Source organism: Nicotiana tomentosiformis, chromosome 2, assembly GCF_000390325.3.
Source record: "Nicotiana tomentosiformis chromosome 2, ASM39032v3, whole genome shotgun sequence".
NCBI classification, from domain to species: Eukaryota; Viridiplantae; Streptophyta; class Magnoliopsida; order Solanales; family Solanaceae; genus Nicotiana; species Nicotiana tomentosiformis.
The window spans coordinates 107,512,033-107,535,516 of NC_090813.1; the positions used below are offsets into that span (position 1 = coordinate 107,512,033).

General features: G+C 35.8%; 3 protein-coding genes and 1 non-coding gene across 4 annotated transcripts; 1 reads left to right on the forward strand and 3 right to left on the reverse strand.

Annotated features, from left to right (window-relative positions):
• Nucleotides 1-7,420: 7,420 nt before the first annotated feature.
• On the reverse strand, nucleotides 7,421-8,008 carry LOC138905352 (uncharacterized). The gene has a single exon (XM_070193863.1). It carries the CDS (start codon nucleotides 8,006-8,008, stop codon nucleotides 7,421-7,423), a length of 588 nt encoding a protein of 195 aa, XP_070049964.1.
• Nucleotides 8,009-11,363: 3,355 nt separating this feature from the next.
• Nucleotides 11,364-13,337, reverse strand: LOC138905353 (uncharacterized). The gene is made up of 2 exons (XM_070193864.1): nucleotides 12,467-13,337; nucleotides 11,364-11,542 (listed from the first exon to the last, which is right to left on the reverse strand). Exons 1-2 carry the CDS (start codon nucleotides 13,335-13,337, stop codon nucleotides 11,364-11,366), a joined length of 1,050 nt encoding a protein of 349 aa, XP_070049965.1.
• Nucleotides 13,090-13,196, forward strand: LOC117275070 (small nucleolar RNA R71). Its single transcript, XR_004505215.1, has one exon. It is a non-coding gene; the product is annotated as a small nucleolar RNA R71 (small nucleolar RNA).
• A 2,848-nt stretch (nucleotides 13,338-16,185) lies between the features above and the next one.
• Nucleotides 16,186-16,671, reverse strand: LOC138905354 (uncharacterized). Its single transcript, XM_070193865.1, has one exon. The coding sequence runs from the start codon at nucleotides 16,669-16,671 to the stop codon at nucleotides 16,186-16,188; it is 486 nt and encodes a 161-aa protein (XP_070049966.1).
• Nucleotides 16,672-23,484: the final 6,813 nt, after the last annotated feature.

Here is a 23,484-nt window from a genome sequence, read left to right on the forward strand (position 1 = left end):
CGCATAACAAAGCAATATATTATGTTTTCTCTCTTAAGCTCTCTTATTCAGTTATTCAGTTCTTGCTTCTCAATAATATACTCAGTTGGTTCGAGGGCAACCTAGCTCGAGGGCCAAAGTTGGAATATTATTACATGCAAAGTTGGTTTTCCGATGGAATATTATTACATGCCAGGCAAATGACCTATATTATCATCCTTTTTCCCAAGTTGGTTGTATTTTTAGTTCCTCAATATATGAGATAAAAATTAAGTGCTAGCTATTTATGTTTATTATCGAAAATTAAATTCAATCATAATTGCTAAAATAAAGGAAAAGAAAAGCAATAAAACATGATGTAAGGAGCAAAGCATTTTCATCTCTCTAAGAAAAAAGTGTGAAACGATAGCGCCGCGAGCTTTGTTCCCAAAAAATGATGAAACTGATGAACGAGTTTTAGTGCCTATAAAGGGATAAAATATCGATCTTGCCTTTGACCTTTTCTTCGTCCAAAAAGTACGTAATGACATTGTGTCGACAATTCAAAACAATACAGAAATTTTCAAAACACTCAATAATTAGGCAATAAATGTACTTTGTTGAGTAATTTTATATGAAATTAACTTATATACACTATATAGTACTAATTAGTGTGCAAAACCTTTTACACTATTAATGTATTTTAGCTTATTGCATATATGAAGTTATTTATCATATTTTTATGTCACTAGTTTTCTGATTATGGGTTGTTACTTGTAAATTCCTCTTGCATGACATTAGAGTGTAAACAAAATTTTACGATATCAATGTATAAAATTTAAAACATTTTCCATATACAAACTGTCAAACCCCTTCTACTTCTTTTTTAATTCCTTTCCTAACTTGTAGACAAAGCGTAAATAAACGACAGTCTTGGTTTGTAGAACTCGATGGGTTCTAGAGGTAAAAATTGCATGGGGCGTCCTATTTGGACGTCACTTTTTAATTTATATCCGTTTTGTTTTTCTGTTTGTATCTGTATCTATTTTTTTGTTAAAAGTATTTTTAAAAAGATAATTTTGCCTTTCTTTAATAAAAGACTATTGACAAATTGCAGGACAAAAACTTAAGCATGTTTAGGCTAAAGTTTTAGCAAATAAACTAAAAAATTTCAGCGTGTTTAGACTGAAGTTTCAGATAAAACTCAGGACAAAACTGTAGACTGCGTTACAAAACTTCAGCATGTTTTGGTATGAAATTTTAGCAAATGAACTAAATAACTTCAGCATGCATTAGCAAAAACTCTTTAGAAAATTACATACTGCAAGACAAAAACTTAAGCATGTTTAGTCTGAAATTTTAGCAAATAAAATAAATAACTTAAGCATGTTTAGTCTGAAGTTTTAGCAAATGAACTAAATAACTTAAGCGTGTTTAGTCTGAAATTTTAGCAAATGAACTAAATAACTTTAGCATATTTAGTCTGAAGTTGTAGCAAATGAACTAAATAACTTCAGCATGTTTAGACTGAAGTTTCTGATACAATTCATGGCAAAACTGTAGAATGCAGGATAAATAACTCCAGCATGCATTAGCATGAAATTTTAGCTTCAATGTGAAACAAGTTCATGCTATATTAGCATGATGTTTTAGCTTCAACATGAAACAACTTCATGCTACATTAGCATGAAATTTTAGCTTCAAGGTGAAACAACTTCATGCAAGTGTGATTCTGAAGATGAATCTAGACAAGTTTCTGATTTTTTTATAAAGTTACTGAGCGGAGAGGAAGAAATCGTTTTATATCTTTTGTCAGGGGTGTAATTGTTATATTATTACTGATTTTTTATGAGATAGCTACCAAATCAATAATTTTAAAAAAATAGGGTACAGGTTAAAAGGTGGCTCAAATATAGAGTACGGCTACAAATTCCCCGTTCTAGAGCATGTTGCAAAGAGGCGGATCCAGAATTTGAAATTTATGGGTTCGTGTCGCAATCTCAAATTAATATACAATAATAATTGGGTTCACAGTTAAATATTTAATAAATTTTTTAATAAAAAATACAGGATCTATGCAAACGTTACTGGGTTTCCGGAAACTCATATACTATTCTCTAGATACGCCCCGCTGGTTACAATTGCTTATAAATTAGATACTTTCTCCCCTCTAGGGCCTTGCTCTAGTGATAATCATCTATAATTTTATTTTTTAGACATTTTCGCTATAACTTTCACATGGGACACATAATGGTTTTGAGAAATTTTATGCAGCTTGTAGATTTGAAAAATAGTCCATAAAGCTGAATGAATTTTTGAGTTCCTTCAATCATGGTATTAATAACTTTTTTCGTTTAAACTTATTTTACTTCTTGTTGCTTGCATTACTATTCTTTTGTGAAGAAAGGGAAAAATAGCAGTCAATCTTCCAAATTAAAGAATGTCCATGCAGAGAACTAACCGATATTATCCTAACCAAAAAAAAGTTTTTAAGCTGTCTAGCTCAAAAGATTTTAATACAAACAAAGTGACGACGACAACAACAACCACAACAAATTCAGTGCAATCCCACACAGTGGGATCTGTAGAAGGTAATGTGTACGCAAACCTTACCCCTACCTTATGAAGGAAGAGAGGTTATTTCCGACAAACCCCCGGACAATAAAAAAATCACAATAAATAAAAAATAACAATGACAAGAAAATAAGATAACAGAAACAAATAGCACAACTTGTAATAGCAAAGGAATACGAAGCTACAAGAGAAGTGTGAAAACTAGGGCCAATAATACCACATCGTCTAACAACAAGGAACTCGGAATAAGATAATATAAGACTAGTACTACTACTACTAGTAGTATGACTAGAAGAGACTCTCGACTACGTGTCAACCCACAACCCTAATCCTCGACCTACACAACTCCCTATCGAGGGTCATGTCCTCGGTAAGCTGAAGTAGTGGCATGTCCTGCCTAATCACATCTTCCCAATACTTCCTAGGCCTCCCTCTACCTCTCATCTGCCCCGCTATGATCAACCTCTCGCATATCCTCACTGGGGCATCGGTGTCTCTCCTCTTCACATGCACGAACCATCTCAGCCTCGATTCCCGCAACTTATCTTCCACAGGGGCCACACCCACCTTTTCCCTAATAACTCCATTCCTAATCCGGTCATTCCTGGTCTGCCTACACATCCATCTCAACATCCTTATCTCTGCTACTTTCATCTTCTGGACATGAGATCTCTTGACTGGCCAGCACTCGGCTACATACAATATAGTCGGCCTCACTACCACTTTGTAGAACTTGCCCTAAGTAATTGGTGGCACATCCCTATCATACAAAATACCAGACGCAAGCCTCCATTTCATTCACCCCGCTCTAACATAATGCATAACATCCTCGTTAATCTCCTTGTTCCCCTAAATAACAGATCCAAGATATTTGAAACTATCTTTCTTGGGGATGACTTGTGTATCAAGCTTCACCTCCACTTTTATTTCCTACATCCCCACACTGAACTTGCACTCCAAGTATTCAGTTTTTATCCTACTCAACTTGAAACAAAGTGAAAACCGCATAATACTCAAAATCAATCTGAAAATAAGTTCCTTCTCAAATTTTTGCTTAATCAAATTCATTTTGTTTTGTAAGTAAATTTTTCCATTTCACAAACCAAAATACCATTACAGCGCATCTATTTCTTAAAACTTGGACATCATGCCCCAAGTCTTAGACTCAAAAAAAACTTCTTCCTACTCTACCAGTGTGTTCTTGATGGAATACAAGTTAGGATATTCTCAACCTCTATGGTACCATTTCATATCTTGTAGTTTCCCAGCTAACTTCATGTTCATATTTCCACGACTATGGACATCCTGTGCTATCACTCGTATAATATTTTCCATTGGCCTGGCCTTTCCTTGGAATATCCTCAAATTTCTTTCCATCCATATATGATAAACACTCGCAGACATGCATAGCCTATACATATTCGACATTGCTGAATGACTATTTGCATGAGCCTCTGCCCATTGGCTTCTTCAGACCATCCATGTGCCCTCCTTGTGATTCCCTGCCATTCCAATATACTCTCACACACTTGTGATGTCGCTGCACATTTAAAGAATAGATGATCAGATGTTTCAGGCTCGCTTGCTCACAATGGACATGTCATATCTTCTATCTGACTCCATTTGTCTATTCTATCCCTTGTTTGCAGTCTCTCTTTGACAAGCGCAAAACACATACTTAAATTGTGCTCGCTAGTCAAAGATAGTATAATATGATATCGTCTCCGCATGGATTGGATTTAAATAGTATTACCGTAGTTTGTAGCTGGATTGCTATCCAGGAGGATCAACAATGGAGATTTATATGAATTCTAACTACAATTAACTAAGAACCTAAATCTATTGACTAATGACAATCGCAACAAAGGTAAGCAAGGAAGTTATCAATGAGATAAAATATAGGTTGATAGGATAGGTGCAAGATAATTGTTCGGGATCTAACTCTAGATAATTCACTTCCAATATTCAATTGAGTCTCTCAAATTCACTTAATTATCAGTACAATTGTTTAGTAAAAATTTCTCTCTCGATTAAGTCTCAACCTCACAGTATGAACCAATTTAAGCTCGGTAAAGATATGCAAGAATTCGTAATGGATTGGTCTTTAGGAGAACCTCTTTTGATTATCCTCCTAACTAGGTTTAATCAAGGATTCAACTAGCCTCTTTCGATTACTTCAAAGAATCTATGAACTCAACTAACAATATAGTGCAAATATATCACAAGTTATACCTCATTCGATTACAAGAACAAGTGAACATAGATGCAATAATTAAATCCTCCAAAAATAATTCAAATACATAAAAATAGAGTTATAATCCACAAACAACCATCAATACACCAAATCCATCAAAACCCAAAAGGTTCTACTCCATAGACATGGGGAAGTTCTTCACAAATGAAATAAAAGTAGAGAAAAACATAAATACAATCCAAACCCGGATTTGAGCGAGGAAGGAAGGATGGAATCCCTGTGCTCTTGCTTATCCCTCTTCTCCTTAGCTTCCCTAGGTCTAAGGTATGTCAAAAGTCTGTCAAAAATGGTGTTTTGGGGTATTTAATCCGCCCCAAAACAAATCCCGGATGAAACTACCCTTTTCTTAGCGAAATAAAACTTTTCCCGAATAGGACATGCGCGGTCGCGCACCTGGAGACCTACTCGCGCACTTGGTCGCGCATTTTGCACATTGTTCTGCCCCAAGTGCACGCCCAGGTGCTCGATCGCGCACTTGGTCGCGCACCTGGGTGGTAAGTTGGGAATTTGGGAAAACATAAAATATGAAAGTTATAGACCTTTTAAATAGCTTTCAAACGATATATTATGGAGCCCAAACGGATTTATGAGCGAAATGTTATGTGCATTTGACTGGACAATGCGCAGTGTGCCTGCTCGATTCTTCGTTTCGTTTTTAAAGTGCATTATCATCCGTTGATCCCCGAATACGATCCCAACTTAACCCTTGGGCTTTTACTCAGACGTCAAAGCTCCAAAATAGCATGAGTCCATGCCACAACATCTACATAACTCGGAATCACTCCTACAGGGCATAAAACACACAATAAGTGCAAAACACGCCTAATTAAAGCTCAATGTAAGTAAAGTGCAGTGAATTAGAGTGTAATAAGCGACTAAAATACGAGATTATAGCCTACCATCACCCTTGTAAGTTTAGATACAATATAAACACCCATCTAGGAGCACCATAGTTGTTACATATTAGTCTTCTCTAAGAGCATTTAGGGTACTCTCCTCGAATCTTCATGTACATTTTTTGAATAGAGAAGTTCCTTATTTGTTCAAATTCCCTCTCATGTAGGTCCACTTCTTCTAGGTATTTAGCTGCTTTTAGGATCTTCTGTACAATCCAAGATGGTTGCTTAGGTTGATTCATCCACAAAGCGGTTCTTCTCCCATAGTAGCAATGTATCCACTTCACCTATAGCTTGTCCTTCTTAGTGAATATATTCCAAAGTAATTTGCATATAGCAGCCTTGTTCCAGGATTGAATATCTATTATGTTGAGACCACCAGCTACTTTTGGAATACAGAGCTTATCCCAAGCAATCAGTGCCCTTTTTTAGACTTTCACTCCACCTGTCCATAGGAATCTTTTGCAGACACTCTCAATCATTTGAATCAGCTTCTTTGGTAGAGTAAAAATTGGGGACCAAAATGTCTGTATTGAAAAGAGGACACTTCTAATCAGCTGTAATCTCCCTGCATAAGACAATAGCTTTGAATTCTAGCTTGTAACTCTGCCTATCATCTTGTCAATGAGGGTCTTGTATTGGATTATGGACAGCCTTTTTGTGCTAAGAGGAACCCCTAGATATCTTATAGGAAGTTCCCCTTTTATGAATCCTAGATGGTCAAGAATTTCAAGGTGCAGATTCTGGTTAACTCCACCAAAATACACATTATTTTATCCACGTTTGCCTCCACACCTAAAGCCCCTGAGAACAACTTGAAACATGTATACAAAGCTTTAACTAATGTCATATCACCTTTACAAAACAATAGGATATCATCTGCAAACCCAAGTTGTACTATGTTCAACTTTGCACATTTTGGATGGTATATGAACTCTTTGTTATCCTTCAGCCATTTCAGAACTCTTGTGAAGTATTTCATAGCAAGTACAAATAAGATGGAAGACACAGGGTATCCCTATCTGGGTCCTTTTGTTTGCTTGGAATGTCTTATTAGGATTACCATTAATGAGAATGGAATAGGATATTGTTTTTATACACTTCATGACCCATTGGATGAAAATCTCAGGGAAATTTAGCTGCATTAGAATTTATTCTAGAAAGCACCACTCCAAAGAGTCATAAGCCTTCCTCATATCAATCTTCATACAACATCTTGGTGAAATAGACTTCCTGTTATACCCTTTAACCAGTTCATGGCTAAGTATGATATTATCTGATATCACCATACCAGGTACAAAAGCTGACTGGCAGTTATCCACCAAATAATCCATTACCTTTTGTAGTCTGCCAGTGATAATTTTGGATATAACCTTATAGATGGTGGTGCAGCAGGATATTGGTCTGAACTCAGATACTTTCGAAGGATTCTGAACCTTTGGTATCAAAGTCACTGCAGTACAATTAATAGGCTAAAATAGCTCGGAGGTTTTGAAGAATTCTTGAACAGCCTCTACTAGCTCCTCCCTTATATTTCCCCATGCCTTCTTAAAGAATAATGCATTATAACTATCACACCATGGGCTTTAGAATCATCTATACTTTGCAAAGCCTGGAAGACCTGCTCTTTTGAAACAGGAGCTATTAGATTCAACTGTTGGCTTCTTGTCAGCACATTTCCCCTCTTCAATACCTCAGGTTCTATAGATGGAATTATCTCTGCTGATGATCCCAGAAGCTATTTATAGAACTGAGTTATCTCCTGTTGCACCTCCTCCTCAGTTTGTGTATATGTTCCTGCCTGATTGAGCCATCTAGTGATCTTCTTTTGAGCATTTCTATTCTTGATACTTGCATGGAAAAAAGTAGCGTTTGAATCACCTAGATTTAACCACTGAATTCTTGACTTCTGCTTGAGTATACTTTCCTCTACCATTACCCATTTCTCCAGATTCTCTTTCAAATCTTTTTCAGTGCTTTTTAATTCCTCTGAGTGATCAGTTGTTCTCATTTCCCGTTGTACTTGTTGCAATTTGTTTTTAGTAGCTTGAATCTTTTCAAGTATTTTACTGCACTCTTCAACATTTAGCTTCTTCAAGCCTTGTTTCAGCAGCTTCATCTTCTTCCAAATTTTGTTCATAGCAGGGATCTGCATGTTAACTTCCCAGGTTTTCTTGACTAGGCTAGGAAAATCCTTATGATCTGCTAGGTTATTGAAGAATTTGAAAGGTTTTGGAGGAGGTTGTTGGCCTTGTTCAAAGTATAAGCATATTGGAGTATGATCAGAGAAAGAAGGATCATGAAGTATCGCCTCTAACTGTGTCATGTCAATCATCCATCTAGTATTTACTTAAGCTCTATCTATTCTGCTATGTACATGATTGTTGGTCCAAGTAAATTCTCTGCCAACTGTTTTAAGCTTTGTAATTCCTGTGTCTTGCAAAAAATTGAGAAGTCCCTAGTTTCTGCCTCCAAAACTGGGTTGCCATTATATCTATCCTCTAAACTTAGTATAGCATTGTAATCTCACATGGCAATCCAAGGTCCATCTAACATATTATGTAAGTATGTCATCTCTTTGACGAGCGCAAAATACACACTTAAAATGTACTCGCTAGTCAAAGATAGTATAGTATAATATCGTATCCACAAGAATTGGATTTAAATAGTATTCTCGTAGTTTCTAACTTGATTGCTATCCAGAAGGATCAACAGTTGAGATTTATATGATTAATAATAAAATTTAACTAAGAATCTAAAATCTACAGCTATTGACTAGTGACTATCGAAACAAGAAATTAGCAACTAAGGTTATCAGTGGGAGAGGATAGGGTTTTGACAGGACAAGTGAAGGATAATTATTCGAGATCTAACTCTAGATAATTCACTTATAATATTCAAGTGAGTCTATCGAATTCACTCTATTATTAGTTCAAACGTTCAGCAAAAACTCCTCTCTCGATTAAGTCTTAACCTCACGAGATGAACTAATTTAAGCACTGTAAAAATGTGCAAGAATGCGTAGTGGATCGGTCTTTAGAAAAATCTCTTTCGATTATTTTTCTAACTAGGTTTAATCAATGATCAACTAAACTCCTTCGATTACTTAGAAGAATCTATGAACTCAACCAACAATATAATGCAAAGATATCACAAGTGATGTCTCTCTCGATTACATGAACTAGTGAATATAGATGTAACAATTAAATCTTCTAAAATGATTCAAATACATAAAAATAGAGTTATAATCCACAAACAATCATCAATACACCAAATCCATCAAAAACCAAAAGGAACTATTCCATAGACATGGAGAAGTTCTTCACAAATATAACTAAAGTATAGGAAAACATAAATTCAATCCAAACCCAGATCTTGAGTGAGGAAGGAATGATGAAATCCTTGTGCTTGTGTTCTTCCCAAGCCTTCTTAGCCTCCTTAGGTTGAAAATGTGTCAAAAGTCCATCTAAAATGGTATTTTAGTGTATTTAAGCCGCCCCCAAAAAAAACCCGGACGAAACTACCCTTTTTTAGCGAAAATGGGAAGTCACTCTAATATTTTTGTGCTACCGCGCCGCGACCCGTGCTGCCCCATGCGGCGCGCATGTAGGGAATTCCAGAACGTGCCAAAAAATTATTTCTAGCCACTTTTTGCACTGTCCCGCCGCACATCGCGCCGCCCCATGCGGCGCGGTAATGTAAATTTGGCTAGAAATTGAGTTTTTTTCACTTTGCAGAAAAATTGCACTGGCGCTATGAGGCCCGCGGGGCGATAATGCAAATTTCTCAGAGTGAAATCGTTTTCTCATTTTTTTTGATCTCCAGACTTGGTTTTCGACCCCCGAACGTAATCCCGGCTTAATTGCTTGGCCTTTTATCAGACTTCAAAGCTCCAACTTGTTCGATTTAGCTTATGAATATCATTTTTACTCAAAATCAATTCCTACAAGGCATAAAATACACAATAAGTGCAATACACTAACATTCAAGCTCAAACACAAGTAAAATACAGTAATTTGAGTGCAATACTACGACTAAAACACGAGTTCTAGCCTACCATCAACACCCCACACTTAAACCATTGCTCATCCTCGAGCAATCATACTGCACTTCACAGAGAGACGACCTTATTATCAGACAACTTCCCTAACGCATCATGCCAAGAATATTTAAAATAGACTAAGCACTCTCACGTAACGTCCTTGCCTCAAAATTTGACTCAAAAGCACCATGCATTATCTTCAAAAACCTGGTCACTTACTCTAACATAGAAGCGATAGAGATTACATTTCCTTCACAAGTCGTGTGCCCTCACACAATCAATAGAGAATAGTTCCGCACATAATAAAGTTCAAGAACAATTAGGAACTCAAGATAGAAATAATTAACTCACTCTCAGAAATAAAATTCATGTGCCACATGAGACGTACCATAAGCTTGCCCGTAATGTACTACTCAACTAATTGAGCTCATTCAGTCAAGGATCAAGTAGGACTTTATTTAGTTGTAATGTAAGCTGTGGGATGGGTAAGACACATTTGGATATAAGTATGACTACACCTACCTAAGCACTTTAATACATATAATTTAACCATTCAAAACCCACACTTATGTTAAACCATAACTCCACATTCACGTCAATATATTTCAACTCCTTACTTCTTTACGCACAATTACATCAAAAATTACCACTATCAAGGAATCTTTTTTCGCAACCATCCAACTATTTTTTTCATTTCCTTTTTCAATTCAAGTTGCTCTTTTTTTTTTCAAAACAATGCACCTTTCTTCTTATTTCAATAGTTCCATTCAAAAGCCAAACCAACACCCCACACTTTAACTTTTACAAAGTTCATAACAATTTCAAGTGCTCGTGAGAGATAAGAAGGTTCAAATAGATGGTCAATTCAAACAATTGGATAAGTCTTGTAATATGATTTCCAAAGAAATAGAATTACAGGCTCAAAGGGGTTAACTAGGATACATAACAATTAGATGGGTAACAACATATAACTAGCTCAACAAAGAAATGACTATATCACTTCCAGTACTGAATAAAACTACTATTTCGCTTTGCAAACACACGGGGCAAGTTCTAAATATCAAATGCAATGCACAGAATAACACAAAACCTCATACACACATGGCACAAAACTCACTCACGATAGGACACATCAAGATATTCTAGTCAAAGCAGTTAAGCAAAGTTAAGATCATACAATTTAAGATACTTATACAAGAGTCAAAAACTAAGCATAAGCGTCACAACTAAAGCACTTACTATTCTCAAGGCATAATAAAGTCAAGAGATATTGCTTTCATTTAAAATCGCAGCACAAGATTTTCTACTCCTAAAAAAATAAAACTAACTACACCTCGTTTAAACAAAACCCTTGAAAAGAACCGCGACACAAAGAAAAACCAAGGGGGATTTTCTTCAACTTTAATCCCTCAAGAAGACAACCGAGGAAATCCATTATCGGGAAAAGTCAAAATTGTCAAAATTTCCAATCAATTGAATTACAAAAACACACATATACATTTATACATTCTATATATATATATATATATATATATATATATGCATCCTCACCCCACACTTTAAATTGTGGCATATCCCTATGACACACAAATAAAAAATAAGAGGTAAGGAACATTTCTCTGAATATCTAGTCGGGGTTTTAGTCGAAGTTGGGCTCCATCCCTCGCGCCCGAACTAGTGTACGCATCCATGCAGATAGCTTCTTCTCAGCCTTCTTGGGGTACACCCCACACTTATCTTTCTCACTCAGTTCAACCTTCTCTTTCACGCCCTTCACTTTCCACACAACACTAGCAGCTAGCTTCTCCTTTTTCACCCCTGTTTTTACATTCATCTCAAAAGTCACAGTCTCCTCACCCACTCTAAGCATGAGTTTTCTCTCATGTATATCTAATATTGCTCTACCCGTTTCTAGGAATGGTCTTCCTAGGATGAGGGGTACCTCCTTGTTCTCCTCCATCTTCACCACTATAAAATCTACAAGAAATATAAACTTATCTACCCGAACTAAGACATTTTCAATTATTCCCTCGGGTATTAGAGTCGTTTGGTCTGCCAACTACAAAGATATTAGTGCAGACCTTATCTCTCCAATCTACTTCTCCAGTTTCTTATAAATAGATAGAGGCATTAGATTAGTTGAGGCACCAAAATCATATAGAGACTTATCAAAATTAGCAGTGCCTAAAGAGCAAGGTATGGTAAAACTCCCTCGATCTCCACACTTTTGTGGGAGTTTATTTTACAATATTGCACTGCAATGCTCTGTGGGCTTGACCATTGAGGTCTCCTCTATTTTCCTCTTATTTGTCAGGCTCTCCTTCAAGAATTTGGCATAAGCCGGCATTTGTGAGAGCACTTCTATGAATGGTAGGTTTACATGAACCTGTTTCAGCACATCTAGAAATCTGTCAAACTGCTTGTCCAGCTTTTCTCTACTTAGGTTTTGGGGAAAAGGCAGCGCAGGCATATGCTTGCTCGCCTCAGGTTCCTCCCTTCTCAATTTTCCTTCTTTTTTCTTTTCGACACTATTCTTCAGTTGCTCCCCGCTTTATTTTTCATGTTTCATATCCTTTTGGATTGGGGTGAGATCTTTTAACTTTTACTCACTTCTCAAAGTTAAAACATTTACTGTCTCTTTGGGATTTCTTTCTGTATCAGTCGGGAGTGTTCCTGGAACTCTCTCAGACATTAGAGTAGCTAAGTGCCCAACCTGTTTTTCTAGGCTTCAAAAAGATGTACCCAATTCTTTGATAGTGGCATCTTGTGCATCAAGCCTCTCATCTGTCTTGATTATGAAGGTCTTTATAAGATCTTCCATGCTGGATTGATTCGACTGTGGAGATTGATATCGTTGCCTCTGCTTATTTTGAAAACCTGGAGCTCCTTGTTCCTGGAATCTGGGGTTGTTTTGTTGCCATGCATTTGCAGTACCCCCAGGTGAACTCCATGAAAAGCCAGGGTGCTTCTGACCCATTGCATTAAAAGTATAGTTTCCTACAGCATTCACTTTCTCAGTTGAGGCTTGAAACTCATGAGTAGGGTGTCCTCTTCCACATATATTACAAGTTGCGTGGTGTACATTTTGCATCGAAGCTACAGTTAGCTTTCGTATTTCTTTAGCCATAGCACCAAGTTGTACTTGCACAGATGTAGTAGCATTAACTTGGTGAACACCAGTTGATTTTCTTCTTTCCACACTCTCAGAGGGCCACTGATTCACATCTTCGGATAGCTCATCAAGAATTGTAACTATCTCCTCTGGAGCCTTCTTCATAAAAGGGCCTCCGACTGCATTGCTCAATGTTCTACGCGAGGCTGCTGTCAATCCATCCCAAAAATCCTGGAGTTGCATCCAGAGTTCAATTCTGCTATGTTGACACCTTCTAACTATCACCTTAAACCTCTCACATGCTTCAAAAACAGTTTCATTCTCTTTCTGGCAGAAGTTATGGATTTCTCTTCTAAACTTGGCCGTCTTAGCTGAGGAAAAATATTTATCAAGAAATCTTCTGGTCATTTCCTCCCATATTCTAAATGATCCATTTGGCAAGCTTCGAAGCCACTGCTTTGTATCATCTTTAAGTGAAAAAGGGAATGCCCTTAAATACATGCATCTTGTGACACCTCATTGTATTGAAAGGTGTTCATAATCTCCTCGAAGTCTATCAGATGCATGTTTGGATCTTCGTTCATCTTCCCTCTGAAAACGCAGCTGTTTTGAATTGTTTGAAGAAACCTTGCTTCAACTCAAAATTATTTGCTGCAATTGGAGGTGGTCTAACACTTGAAAATCCTTGATTGTAGACTGGTCTGGCATCGTCACGCAATGCTCTACCAGGCCTTGGTACCACATTCTCGAACTGGTCTTCAATCAAGGGTCGATTTAGATTGAATCTTTGACCTCTATTGTCTTCGACATTTTCCTCAGCAGCTCTACGGGCTACCTCAACTGTTATCCTTGCAACTGCCTCTACCTCGTTGTCATCGTTATTAGCCATGTGTTCTTGGGTTGAAGGTTGCCCCAAGAACTTTACGGTGAATGCTTTCTCCTTCATCAGTTCCTGCAAGTATTTTTCCAATTCCGAGTTGTAGGGTATTACTTCTTTACAAGAAGATCATGTCATACACCACGGACTTATCTTGTTGCTTGCACACGGAGGAGAAACCCGTGAAGAATAAAATAAAAGTAAGAACAAAAATAAATTCCTAAATTAGTACTACAAACTATTTCAAACACTATAGATTGCCAATCCCTGGCAACGACGCCAAAATTTGACGAGCGCAAAACACACACTTAAATTGTGCTCGCTAGTCAAAGATAGTATAGTATAATATCGTGTCTACAGAGATTAGATTTAAATAGTATTCTCGTAGTTTCTAGCTTTATTGCTATCCAGGAGGATCAACAGTTGAGATTTATATGATTAATAATAAAATTTAACAAATAATCTAAAATCTACAGGTATTGACTAGTGACTATCGAAACAAGGAATAAGCAACTAAGGTTATTAGTGGGAGAGCATAGGTTTTTGACAGGATAAGTGTAGGATAATTGTTCGGAATCTAAATCTAGATAATTCACTTATAATATTCAAGTGAGTCTTTCGAATTCACTCTATTATTAGTTCAAACGTTCAGCAAAAACTCCTCTCTTGATTAAGTCTTAACCTCACGAGATGAACCAATTTAAGCCCAGTGAAAATGTGCAAGAATGCGTAGTGGATCGGTCTTTAGAAAAATCTCTTTCGATTATTTTCCTAACTAGGTTTAATCAATAATTCAACTAGCCTCCTTCGATTACTTAGAAGAATCTATGAACTCAACCAATAATATAATGAAAAGATATCACAAGTTATGCCTCTCTCGATTACATGAACTAGTGAATATAGATGCAACAATTAAATCTTCCAAAACGATTCAAATACATAAAAATAAAGTTATAATCCACAAATAATCATCAATACACCAAATCCATCAAAACCCAAAAGAACCTATTCCATAGACATGGAGAAGTTCTTCACAAATATAACTAAAGTACAGGAAAACATAAATTCAATCCAAACTCGGATCTTGAGTGAGGAAGGAATGATGAAATCCTTATGCTTGTGTTCTTCCCAAGCCTCCTTAGGTCGAAAATGTATCAAAAGTCCATCTAAAATAGTGTTTTGGTGTATTTAAGCCTCCCCCAAAATAAATCCCGGACGAAACTACCCTTTTTTAACGGAAATGGGAAGTCACTCTAATATTTTGTGCTACCGCACCGCGACCCGCGCCGCCCCAAGTGGCGCGCATGTAGGGAATTCCAGAATGTGCCAAAAATTCATTTCTAGACACTTTTTGCATTGTCGCGCCGCACCTCGCGCCGCCCCATGCGGCGCAGCAGTATAAAGTTGGCCAGAAAATTGAGTTTTGTTTCACGTTGCAGGAAACTTGCACTAGCGCTATGAGGCCCGCGGAGCAGTGCAATTTTCTCAAAATGAATTCGTTTTCTCATTTTTTTGATGTCCAGACTTGGTTTTCGATCCCCGAACGTGATCCCGACTTAATTGCTTGGGCTTTTACTCAGACTTCAAAGCTCCAACTTGTTCAATTTAGTTTTCGAATATTATTTTTACTCGAAATCAATTCCTAAAAGGTATAAAACATACAATAAGTACAATACTCTAACATTCAAGCTCAAACACAAGTAAAATACAGTAATTTGAGTGCAATACTACAGCTAAAATACGAGTTTCTAGCCTACCATCACTTTTTCCACATGGTCTTTCTATGGACAATAGTGTGCAGTCCATATACTGTTGATATCCAGAACTCTCTCTTTACTCGGTGGATAAGAACCTTCCCATTGATCAGCTGTGTGGAAAATCTATGTATAGTAAAATCCAGTATCCCATGATCCCCCAGAATCCATAGTCTCCCCCAGTTACTTGCTACATAGTTGTCAGTCCACTTCCAATTTCTAGTAATTTTTTGAATAATCTTCCCTGCTATATGTTGCTTCACTTTGTGCTCAATTATTTCTATCAAAACTACTTTATTTTCTCTAACATATTACTTTATTTCTCTATGTTTATAGACTTTATTCAAGCATCTAACATTCCATGCTAATATATTTATCTTGGTATAAAAGGGTCATTTGTATCCTGCATCACTTCCATGCTATTCATACCTCTGGTACTTGTCTGATTTACTGGTGCTGGCATTTGAGAGCTCGAAGGTGCAAGAGTGTTGAACCCATTAGATGTGCTCACCCCTAGGTTCTTTTCCACATTCTTGGCCCCTTTTGAAACAGACTTATTCTTGACAGTCTACCAACCTTCTTCCTTTGTAGGTATATCAGGGCCTTTTGAGAGACTTTGTTGATGTATAGTTTCATTTCCCTTCAGCTTCACACCGTGTATTTGAGTTTGTGGTATAGCAACCTTTATTATGCCCTGAACACTTTGTAGTCCCCACTCCTAATGTCTTATCTTCTTCCACAATTGTTGAGGCTTCTGATATCTCCCTTTCTGTTGTTTTGGCATAGCTTTGTTCTGTGGTTCCCGGCACACATGCCCCAATTGCAAGCACTTATTGCAGTACATAGGCATCCAATCATACCATACTTCCTGTTCAAATTCCCTTCCATTTGGATCTTCCACCATGATCTGTTTGGGAAGTGGCCTTATGATATTTATTTCAACCAAAATTCTAGCATAGGCTATACATTCTACCTTTTTGGTGCAAGCATCAGCATATAGAGGAACTCCCAATGTGCTTCCAATTATGCTCAATGAGTCATCCTCCCAGCAATTCAGTGGTAGATTTGGAAATTGAATCCATAGTGGGATGGTCTTCAGTCCATCATCATTAAAATCAAAATCAGCATTCCACATTTTAACAATAACTGATTTGCTATTCATCATGTAAGGCCCTGAATAAAGAACACCATCTCTATCATCCATAGCAACAAATTTGACCACAAATTACCCATCCTTATGCAGGTATATTGTAGGTTTAGTAACAAAATTCCATTGAAATGTGACAAATCTTTCAAAAGCAGCTATAGTAGGAGTATCTCCCATTACATACACAATTAAGGCCATTTTCCATCGCTCAGTGGCTCGTTCAACCACCTCTTTGTCTAGTTTTGCAACTTTGACTCCATTCTTAATAGTATGTGCTATGTACTATAAATTCATACCTCTCGAAGTCATCTTGTTCTCAGCGAAAAAATTCTTCCATTTTGTCGTTTCTGCCGGCTGTGTTGGTAATTCCAATTTCCTCTATGCACCAGATGTTTCCGGTCCCTTTTCACCTCCTGGTTGCTTTGGTCCTTCAACTGTGATAGTTGCACTCTTGTTCTGCACTGATTGTACTGAATTTGAGCTCCCCTCCATTGTCAGAGGGGTCTTTAACCCCTTTGCAGTTAGGGTTGACCACTGTTCCATTGGGCTTTTTCCTGTTACATCTGTAATTACCTTATCTAATTCCTCTACAGTCTTTCTTATAGGTCCTTTCAATGGTATCTCCTTCAATTCCGCGCTTATCGCAGGTTTCCGAGGTCATCCTCGCGGCATTTCCGATGGTGGTGGCGTACGATAGTATTTTCACTCTATCATACGCCGAGAGCTTTTGGATTAGCTATTGATGGCTTATTTAATCAAATTCATACATATAGAGAATGTTCTTGTACGCATATGGTTTTAAAAAAATAAAAATAATAGTGGGTAATTATTCTATCCGCCTAAGTCTTAAAGAACATATTACACAACATATACTAATATAGATAATAAATATCCAATAAAATAGTCGAAAGCGTGAGCATCATTATCATAAATCAAAAGAAAAGGAAAATAATAATATAGGTCCCGCAAGATATAGTAAAAGGTAAAGGAAAAAGGAAAAAAGGAAAAAGAGAAACACATTGTCACGTGCGAAGGATGTGCTAGAGATATTAGTAAAAAGATGGGGGATGAGACAAGATAGGGACCCGCCAATGATTTGGTATTATAGGCATTTGATTCCGTGGGGGATTGAGGAATTTGGAGCGTAGAAGTTGGCAATGATGGAGGCCAGAATTTTAGGGAGGTGGATAAGGTTTTCTTTTATCTATATTTTCCACGTTTATTTAATGAACAAAGTTTAATATTTGTATATGAACAATATTAATATGTATTTCCTTATATATAAATATTTCTCATTCACAAAATTATTAATATGTAAAAATATATATTAGTATTATCCATTTACAAAAATTAAACTATGTTCATTAAACATTTTTTCATTAAATAAATAAAGTGTACATGGACAATATTAATATGTTATGTTATCAGGTTAAGATAACAACGGTAACATATATATAATTATATATACTAATAGTTTACAATAATAAAATAATATATTATAATCTAGAAAAAGCTGACAATAGTGGGTTGCTCTAGTGGTGAGCATCATCCACTTCCAACGAAGAGATGATGAGTTCGAATCACCCCAAGAGCATAGTGGGGAGTTCTTGAAGGGAGAGAACCGAGGGTCTATCGGAAACAGTCATTCTACCCCAGGGTAAGGGTAAGGTCTGACACTCCCCACTAGTAGGATTCCCCAGGATAGGGGTAAGGTCTGACACTACCCACTAGTAGGATTATATTGGGTTATTGTTGTTGTTGATAATGAAAAAGCTTTGGTTAGGAAATTTCCATGAATTCAGCTCTACCTCATATTCTATTTTGTACTGCTGTATGCACTGTGCTCCGTTGAGGTGTGAGGACCTATCTTTTATTTGTTCCGTACCTTCTTAAAATTCTTGTCATCAATTTGGAATATTTACTCCAAAACACTTGTGAAAAAATAATGCATCTACTATACATGAAAATCATATCCATAAAAGGCAGAATATCTTTTCCACTTTATAAAGTTTTCCTAACTGCTATAATGATAAAGGAAAAGAAAAATACTGTTCTACTGATGATAAAAAGTGATATGTTTTGAGATAACGTGAATGATAGAAAATGAGAATCTTGTATTAATCTGACCATAAACAAACGGAGCTCACAATTTATTCTTCATCTTTTTTTAAAAAAAAGAATGGTCTAAAAAGGAGTTGTCTATTGTAAAAGTTGTAAAAGGTATGTCATGAAATTAAGTCCTTTAAATCCCATAAGTCTTGATTCCATTAGTGTATTGAACACATTTAACGTCCAATTACTTGAAAGTAAACGCTTAATCATTCTCCGATGAATTTAAATAAAATTGACAAGTTTACCTTTTGATAAATTTCCGGTCCACACACTTTTAGGAATATACCCAAATAGGTATATATGTATATTAAACATTTAAAAAATGAAATGCAGATAGTAAATACACCATTGAATATAGCTTTTTTTCCCTCTCGTAAAGTTCAAATTGTGTTTCTTTAACTTCTATATGAGTTATCAATTTTAAAAGGTAAACTTAAAATGAGCTTATTAACGTAGTGTTTAAAATGTGGATAGAAGGCGGACTAGATAATAGATTTTTAGTTTATTTTAATATTTAGAAGTCATGTAATATTCATTCTCAAGAAAGTCGATTACGATAAAGTGAATATTAATTTGAAGAAACTTGAAAAGAAATAAATTGATGTAAATTTCAACAGAGAGTATAATTAAACACATAAGTATAAATTTTGTTAAAAAGTCTTGATTTGGGACAATCCAAAAGTGAGGCAAATATTCTTATTTTGGGGAGGGAAGTTAGCACTTCTCGTCAAGAGAGAACAAAAAGGAAAAAAAAGATATAGTTCAGATTCTCAAAATTTCCTATATGGCAACTGCAGCCTGATTCCCTTATAGATTAGAAGATGGATTGGGAGACGATGCTATCTGCTGGAATAGGTGCGAGAAGGGAGTGGGGAAGCTTGTGTGTTGGAAATTGTATAGTCGTTCTTAAAATAATAGTCAATATATATATATATATATATATATATATATATATATATATATATATATATATATATATATATATATATATGGTCACTGAATATAAAGAATTTTGACGGAGGCTAGAGGTGACTTTGCTCTTTTAATTATTACTCTAACATGTTAACCTATTTTACAAGTCAAAACCCAGTTAACAACTTAACCTATGCTAATATTAAACATAGAATTATATAAATATCATTAAATGAATATTTTAGAACACATAGTTTCGACTTAAAACCTACTATATTTAAGTTTTAATATAAAAAGCACTCTGGATACTACATGAGATTTAGGGGTATTCATAAAAACCCGAAAAATCAAACCAAACCGAAAATCGAACCAAATCGACTAAAAAAATCGATATTTTTTAGGTTTGGTTTGGTTTTGGTTTTAAATTTTAAAAACCGATCAAATTTGGTTTGGTTTTGGTTTTAATAAAAAAATATCCGAAAAAAACCGAATCAAACCGACTGTAAAAGTAGCTATTTAAATTTATTATTACACCTATATATATGTATATTTTTATATAAAGTTTATGAAATTTTATGGTACATATTAGTCATTTGTATTTTTAGTCTAGTTCTTTGCTATTATAATAATTTAATTTTTTGTCTTTTAGTTTGATTAGTAGTTTTCTTCTGCAAAGTATAATAATTTATTTCATTATTAAAATAATCAATTTTTAATTGAGTACTTAAATTATTCATCACTATTTGAGTCAATTATCATCAATATATCTTGGTAAATGATAGATTTCTCAAAGAGCAATTAGTTTGATAGCGTTACGTTAAAAATGTAGTCGTCGGAATATGCGTTTGGTAGTATATGTCTCATATTTAAAAAAAAACAGATAAATAACCGAGAAAATCGAAAAACCGACAAAAACCAAATCGATAAAAAATCGACTTAATTGGTTTGGTTTGGTTCCAATATTTGAAAAATTGACTTACTTGGTTTAATTTCTTTTTAGGGAAAAACCCAAATCCAACCATGAACAGGGGATGTGGATGGGCAAAAGAGGAAATATGAATAAGGATGATGTGGTTGTGGCCTAGCGTGAGGACAAAGAGTCCAAGTAAGAAAGTATAGCTTAGTGACATGTCGGGGTTTGGATCTTTTTCAACAAAGGGCAAAAAGGAGAAAAGGAAAGGAAGATGATCAAATTGCACCGACTTTCACAAAAGCAAGGGGATGACCTTTCTTATCTTTACCCCACTTTTTAAATTTCTTTTCTAAACAAAAGACTTTTTTCATGGATTAGGATTTCAGTTGGGAAGCATCATTGCTTGCGTTTAAATGTTGGAAAAGGTAAAAAGTAAAACCTGTTTCTTTTCCATAGTTTTCATTTTCCAATAAGGGGTCTTGGCCATGTCATCACCCCACTTTGGTGACTAACTTTCTCGTCATCCATTAGAAAAAAAATAAGATAGGTGGGAGGGTCTTATTTTATGACCCAAGCCTTAGTTAAGGAGATGATTGCAAAATTGACTTGGTCGTTTGTGCAGAAAAACACAATTGAGGGTTTGCCGGCTCCAATTGTGGCACAAAGTTATGTCAACTGGTCCCCTAATTTGATCTCCTATTCTCTCCAATGGCATTCTTTATTTGTGTGCTCCACGTGTGTCCATGTCATTTCAAGGTGCTTCTACTGCACTCCTATTATTTTTGGGGTTTCTTTAAAGATGTTTCCCCCTTGGATTAGGCAATTGTCACTTACATATACCACATAGTAGTGGTAGAACGGTTGTAATTCTTCCTTTTTCTAAAGGTATTTGGTTTGAGTTTTGAAAATCGAGAACTTTTGATAGAGGACGCTTTATATGTCTTAATAGATTAACTTGAAGTAAATGTAAATTAATCATGAGGGGTATCAGACACCACATTTCTAGAGAAAATAAGGGTTCACTTACATATTATTAGGACTATATGTTGATGACAGACGACTACGTGTACAGTTGAATTCATAACTTTGACACGGAGTATGAATTTATATGTAAAACCCTACTAAAATTTTAACAAGTATTATATTTGAATCCATAATATTAACAGTACAATAAGTACAATGTTAATAATCTTAAAAGATTAATTCATTAAATTTAAACTAGATTAGCCTCTAAATTTACTGACCGGTCACAAACTGCTAACAAAAGAATATAGGAGGGTGCACCCTTGATTGCGAGGAACGAAGTTGCTCGAGTGTCAAACATTTGCCTTGAAACTGATTATCCTCAATATCTCGAGGGACGAAAACAAAGGACAGAAGACATCTAAAATGAAAGTACTCCTGCTGACCAGTGGTCAAACTTCAGCAATCAGTTTACTCCTATTAGTATTCTCAAAGAAAAATTAATGTGAAACTGAAAAAAAGAGGGAGAAAAGGGAAGTTGTCCATAGAATTTTAGTGTTGTCGTGTGGGGAACTGTTCTGTTCGTTAGCTCTTTTCATATTTTGGATGTGAGGGGGCTTATTAAGACAACAGCCAGTGGTGCTTTGTAGGAAAAAATGGATTTCATTTGCTCTTTCGTCTCTAGCAATGAATTGATGTTAATAAAACTCGTCGTGACATAAAAGTTGAGCTCATACGTCGAAGAACAGTGCTTTATTAAATTAAAATGTTGAAACACACTTTCCAACTATTGGCACACATCATAATGCTTCAGTTTTTAATGTATTCCATAGTTTTAAGCATTTAACTTTTTTTTTCTTAATGTATTTCCTTACCCTTTTTGTCTTTCCACTTACTTTTCTAGTGTTTTCTGAGTAGTATCTTAGCAATCACTTTAAGAAGTTTAATCTAATCACTTAAGAACTAGTGGTCAAGAAATTGGACTTAAACACGAGAAGCTAATTGACTCATAATTAACTGTAATTCAAAGAGCACCGTTTATTAGGCAGATGACTTCTGGTATTTTTCTTGCTACAACTCATGAAACTCATTACATAATAGCACTAACTAACATTGTTGTTTAAATTTTACTTGATGCAGAAATTGACCATGCAATGACCGAGTTCATTTGTCTTTGGAAACGTTAGGTAAATTAACAACGTTTCTTCTCGGGCTTAAGTTTCGTTACGTTGGACCAATACAACGTGATTTGGGCCAACGTGATTAGGCCCAAATCAAGACAGTTATTTGAAGCCGAGAGAGCCTCATTATACTGGACATAAAGTGATATTATCCCAAACCAAGACAGTTTACTCGCGGCCCAATAGCTTTCTGGGATTGGACCATGGACTATGTCCACCACCTCGGACCCAATTCAAAAGTATTTTTCCAATTTTTAATATATCAGTAACAATGAATTTATTTGGTACACTTTAATAATTCAATCTTAATTTACGTAATTTTTTAACTAGCGACATCCAAAAATGATTGGTCTTATTTTTATAACTTTATCATTACATGCAACTTAAAAACTTTTAAGAATTGATGGTGGGTTAGAAGCTCGTGTTTTAGCCGTAGTATTGCACTCAAATTACTGTATTTTTATTTGTGTTTGAGCTTGAATGTTAGTTATTGCACTTATTGTGTATTTTATGCCTTGTAGGAAGTGATTTCGAGTAAAGACTATTCGGAAGCTAAATCAAACAAGTTGGAGCTTTGAAGTCTGAGTAGAAGCCCAAGCAATTAAGCCGGAATCATGTTTGGGGATCGAGAACCAAGTCTAAAAGTTAAAAACTGAATCAGCGATTTCACTCTAAGAAAACTGCACAGCCGCGTCGCATGGGGCGGTGCGGCAGTGCAAATATTATGCCCAGAATTTTGTTTTCTAATATGTTCTGGAAAATGCCAAAAGCGCGTCGCATGTTGCGGCG

What these genes read in the sequence shown, in the direction of transcription:
- LOC138905352 (XM_070193863.1), bottom strand. Translation starts at nt 8,008, where the DNA reads ATGACACAGTTAGAGGCGATACTTCATGATCCTTCTTTCTCTGATCAT.
- LOC138905353 (XM_070193864.1), bottom strand. Translation starts at nt 13,337, where the DNA reads ATGTATTTAAGGGCATTCCCTTTTTCACTTAAAGATGATACAAAGCAG. An exon ending in TGCCACTATCAAAGAATTGG is followed by an intron (nt 11,543 to 12,466) that starts GTACATCTTTTT and finishes ATGTAAAAACAG; the next exon opens with GGGTGAAAAAGGAGAAGCTA.
- LOC138905354 (XM_070193865.1), bottom strand. Translation starts at nt 16,671, where the DNA reads ATGGATGATAGAGATGGTGTTCTTTATTCAGGGCCTTACATGATGAAT.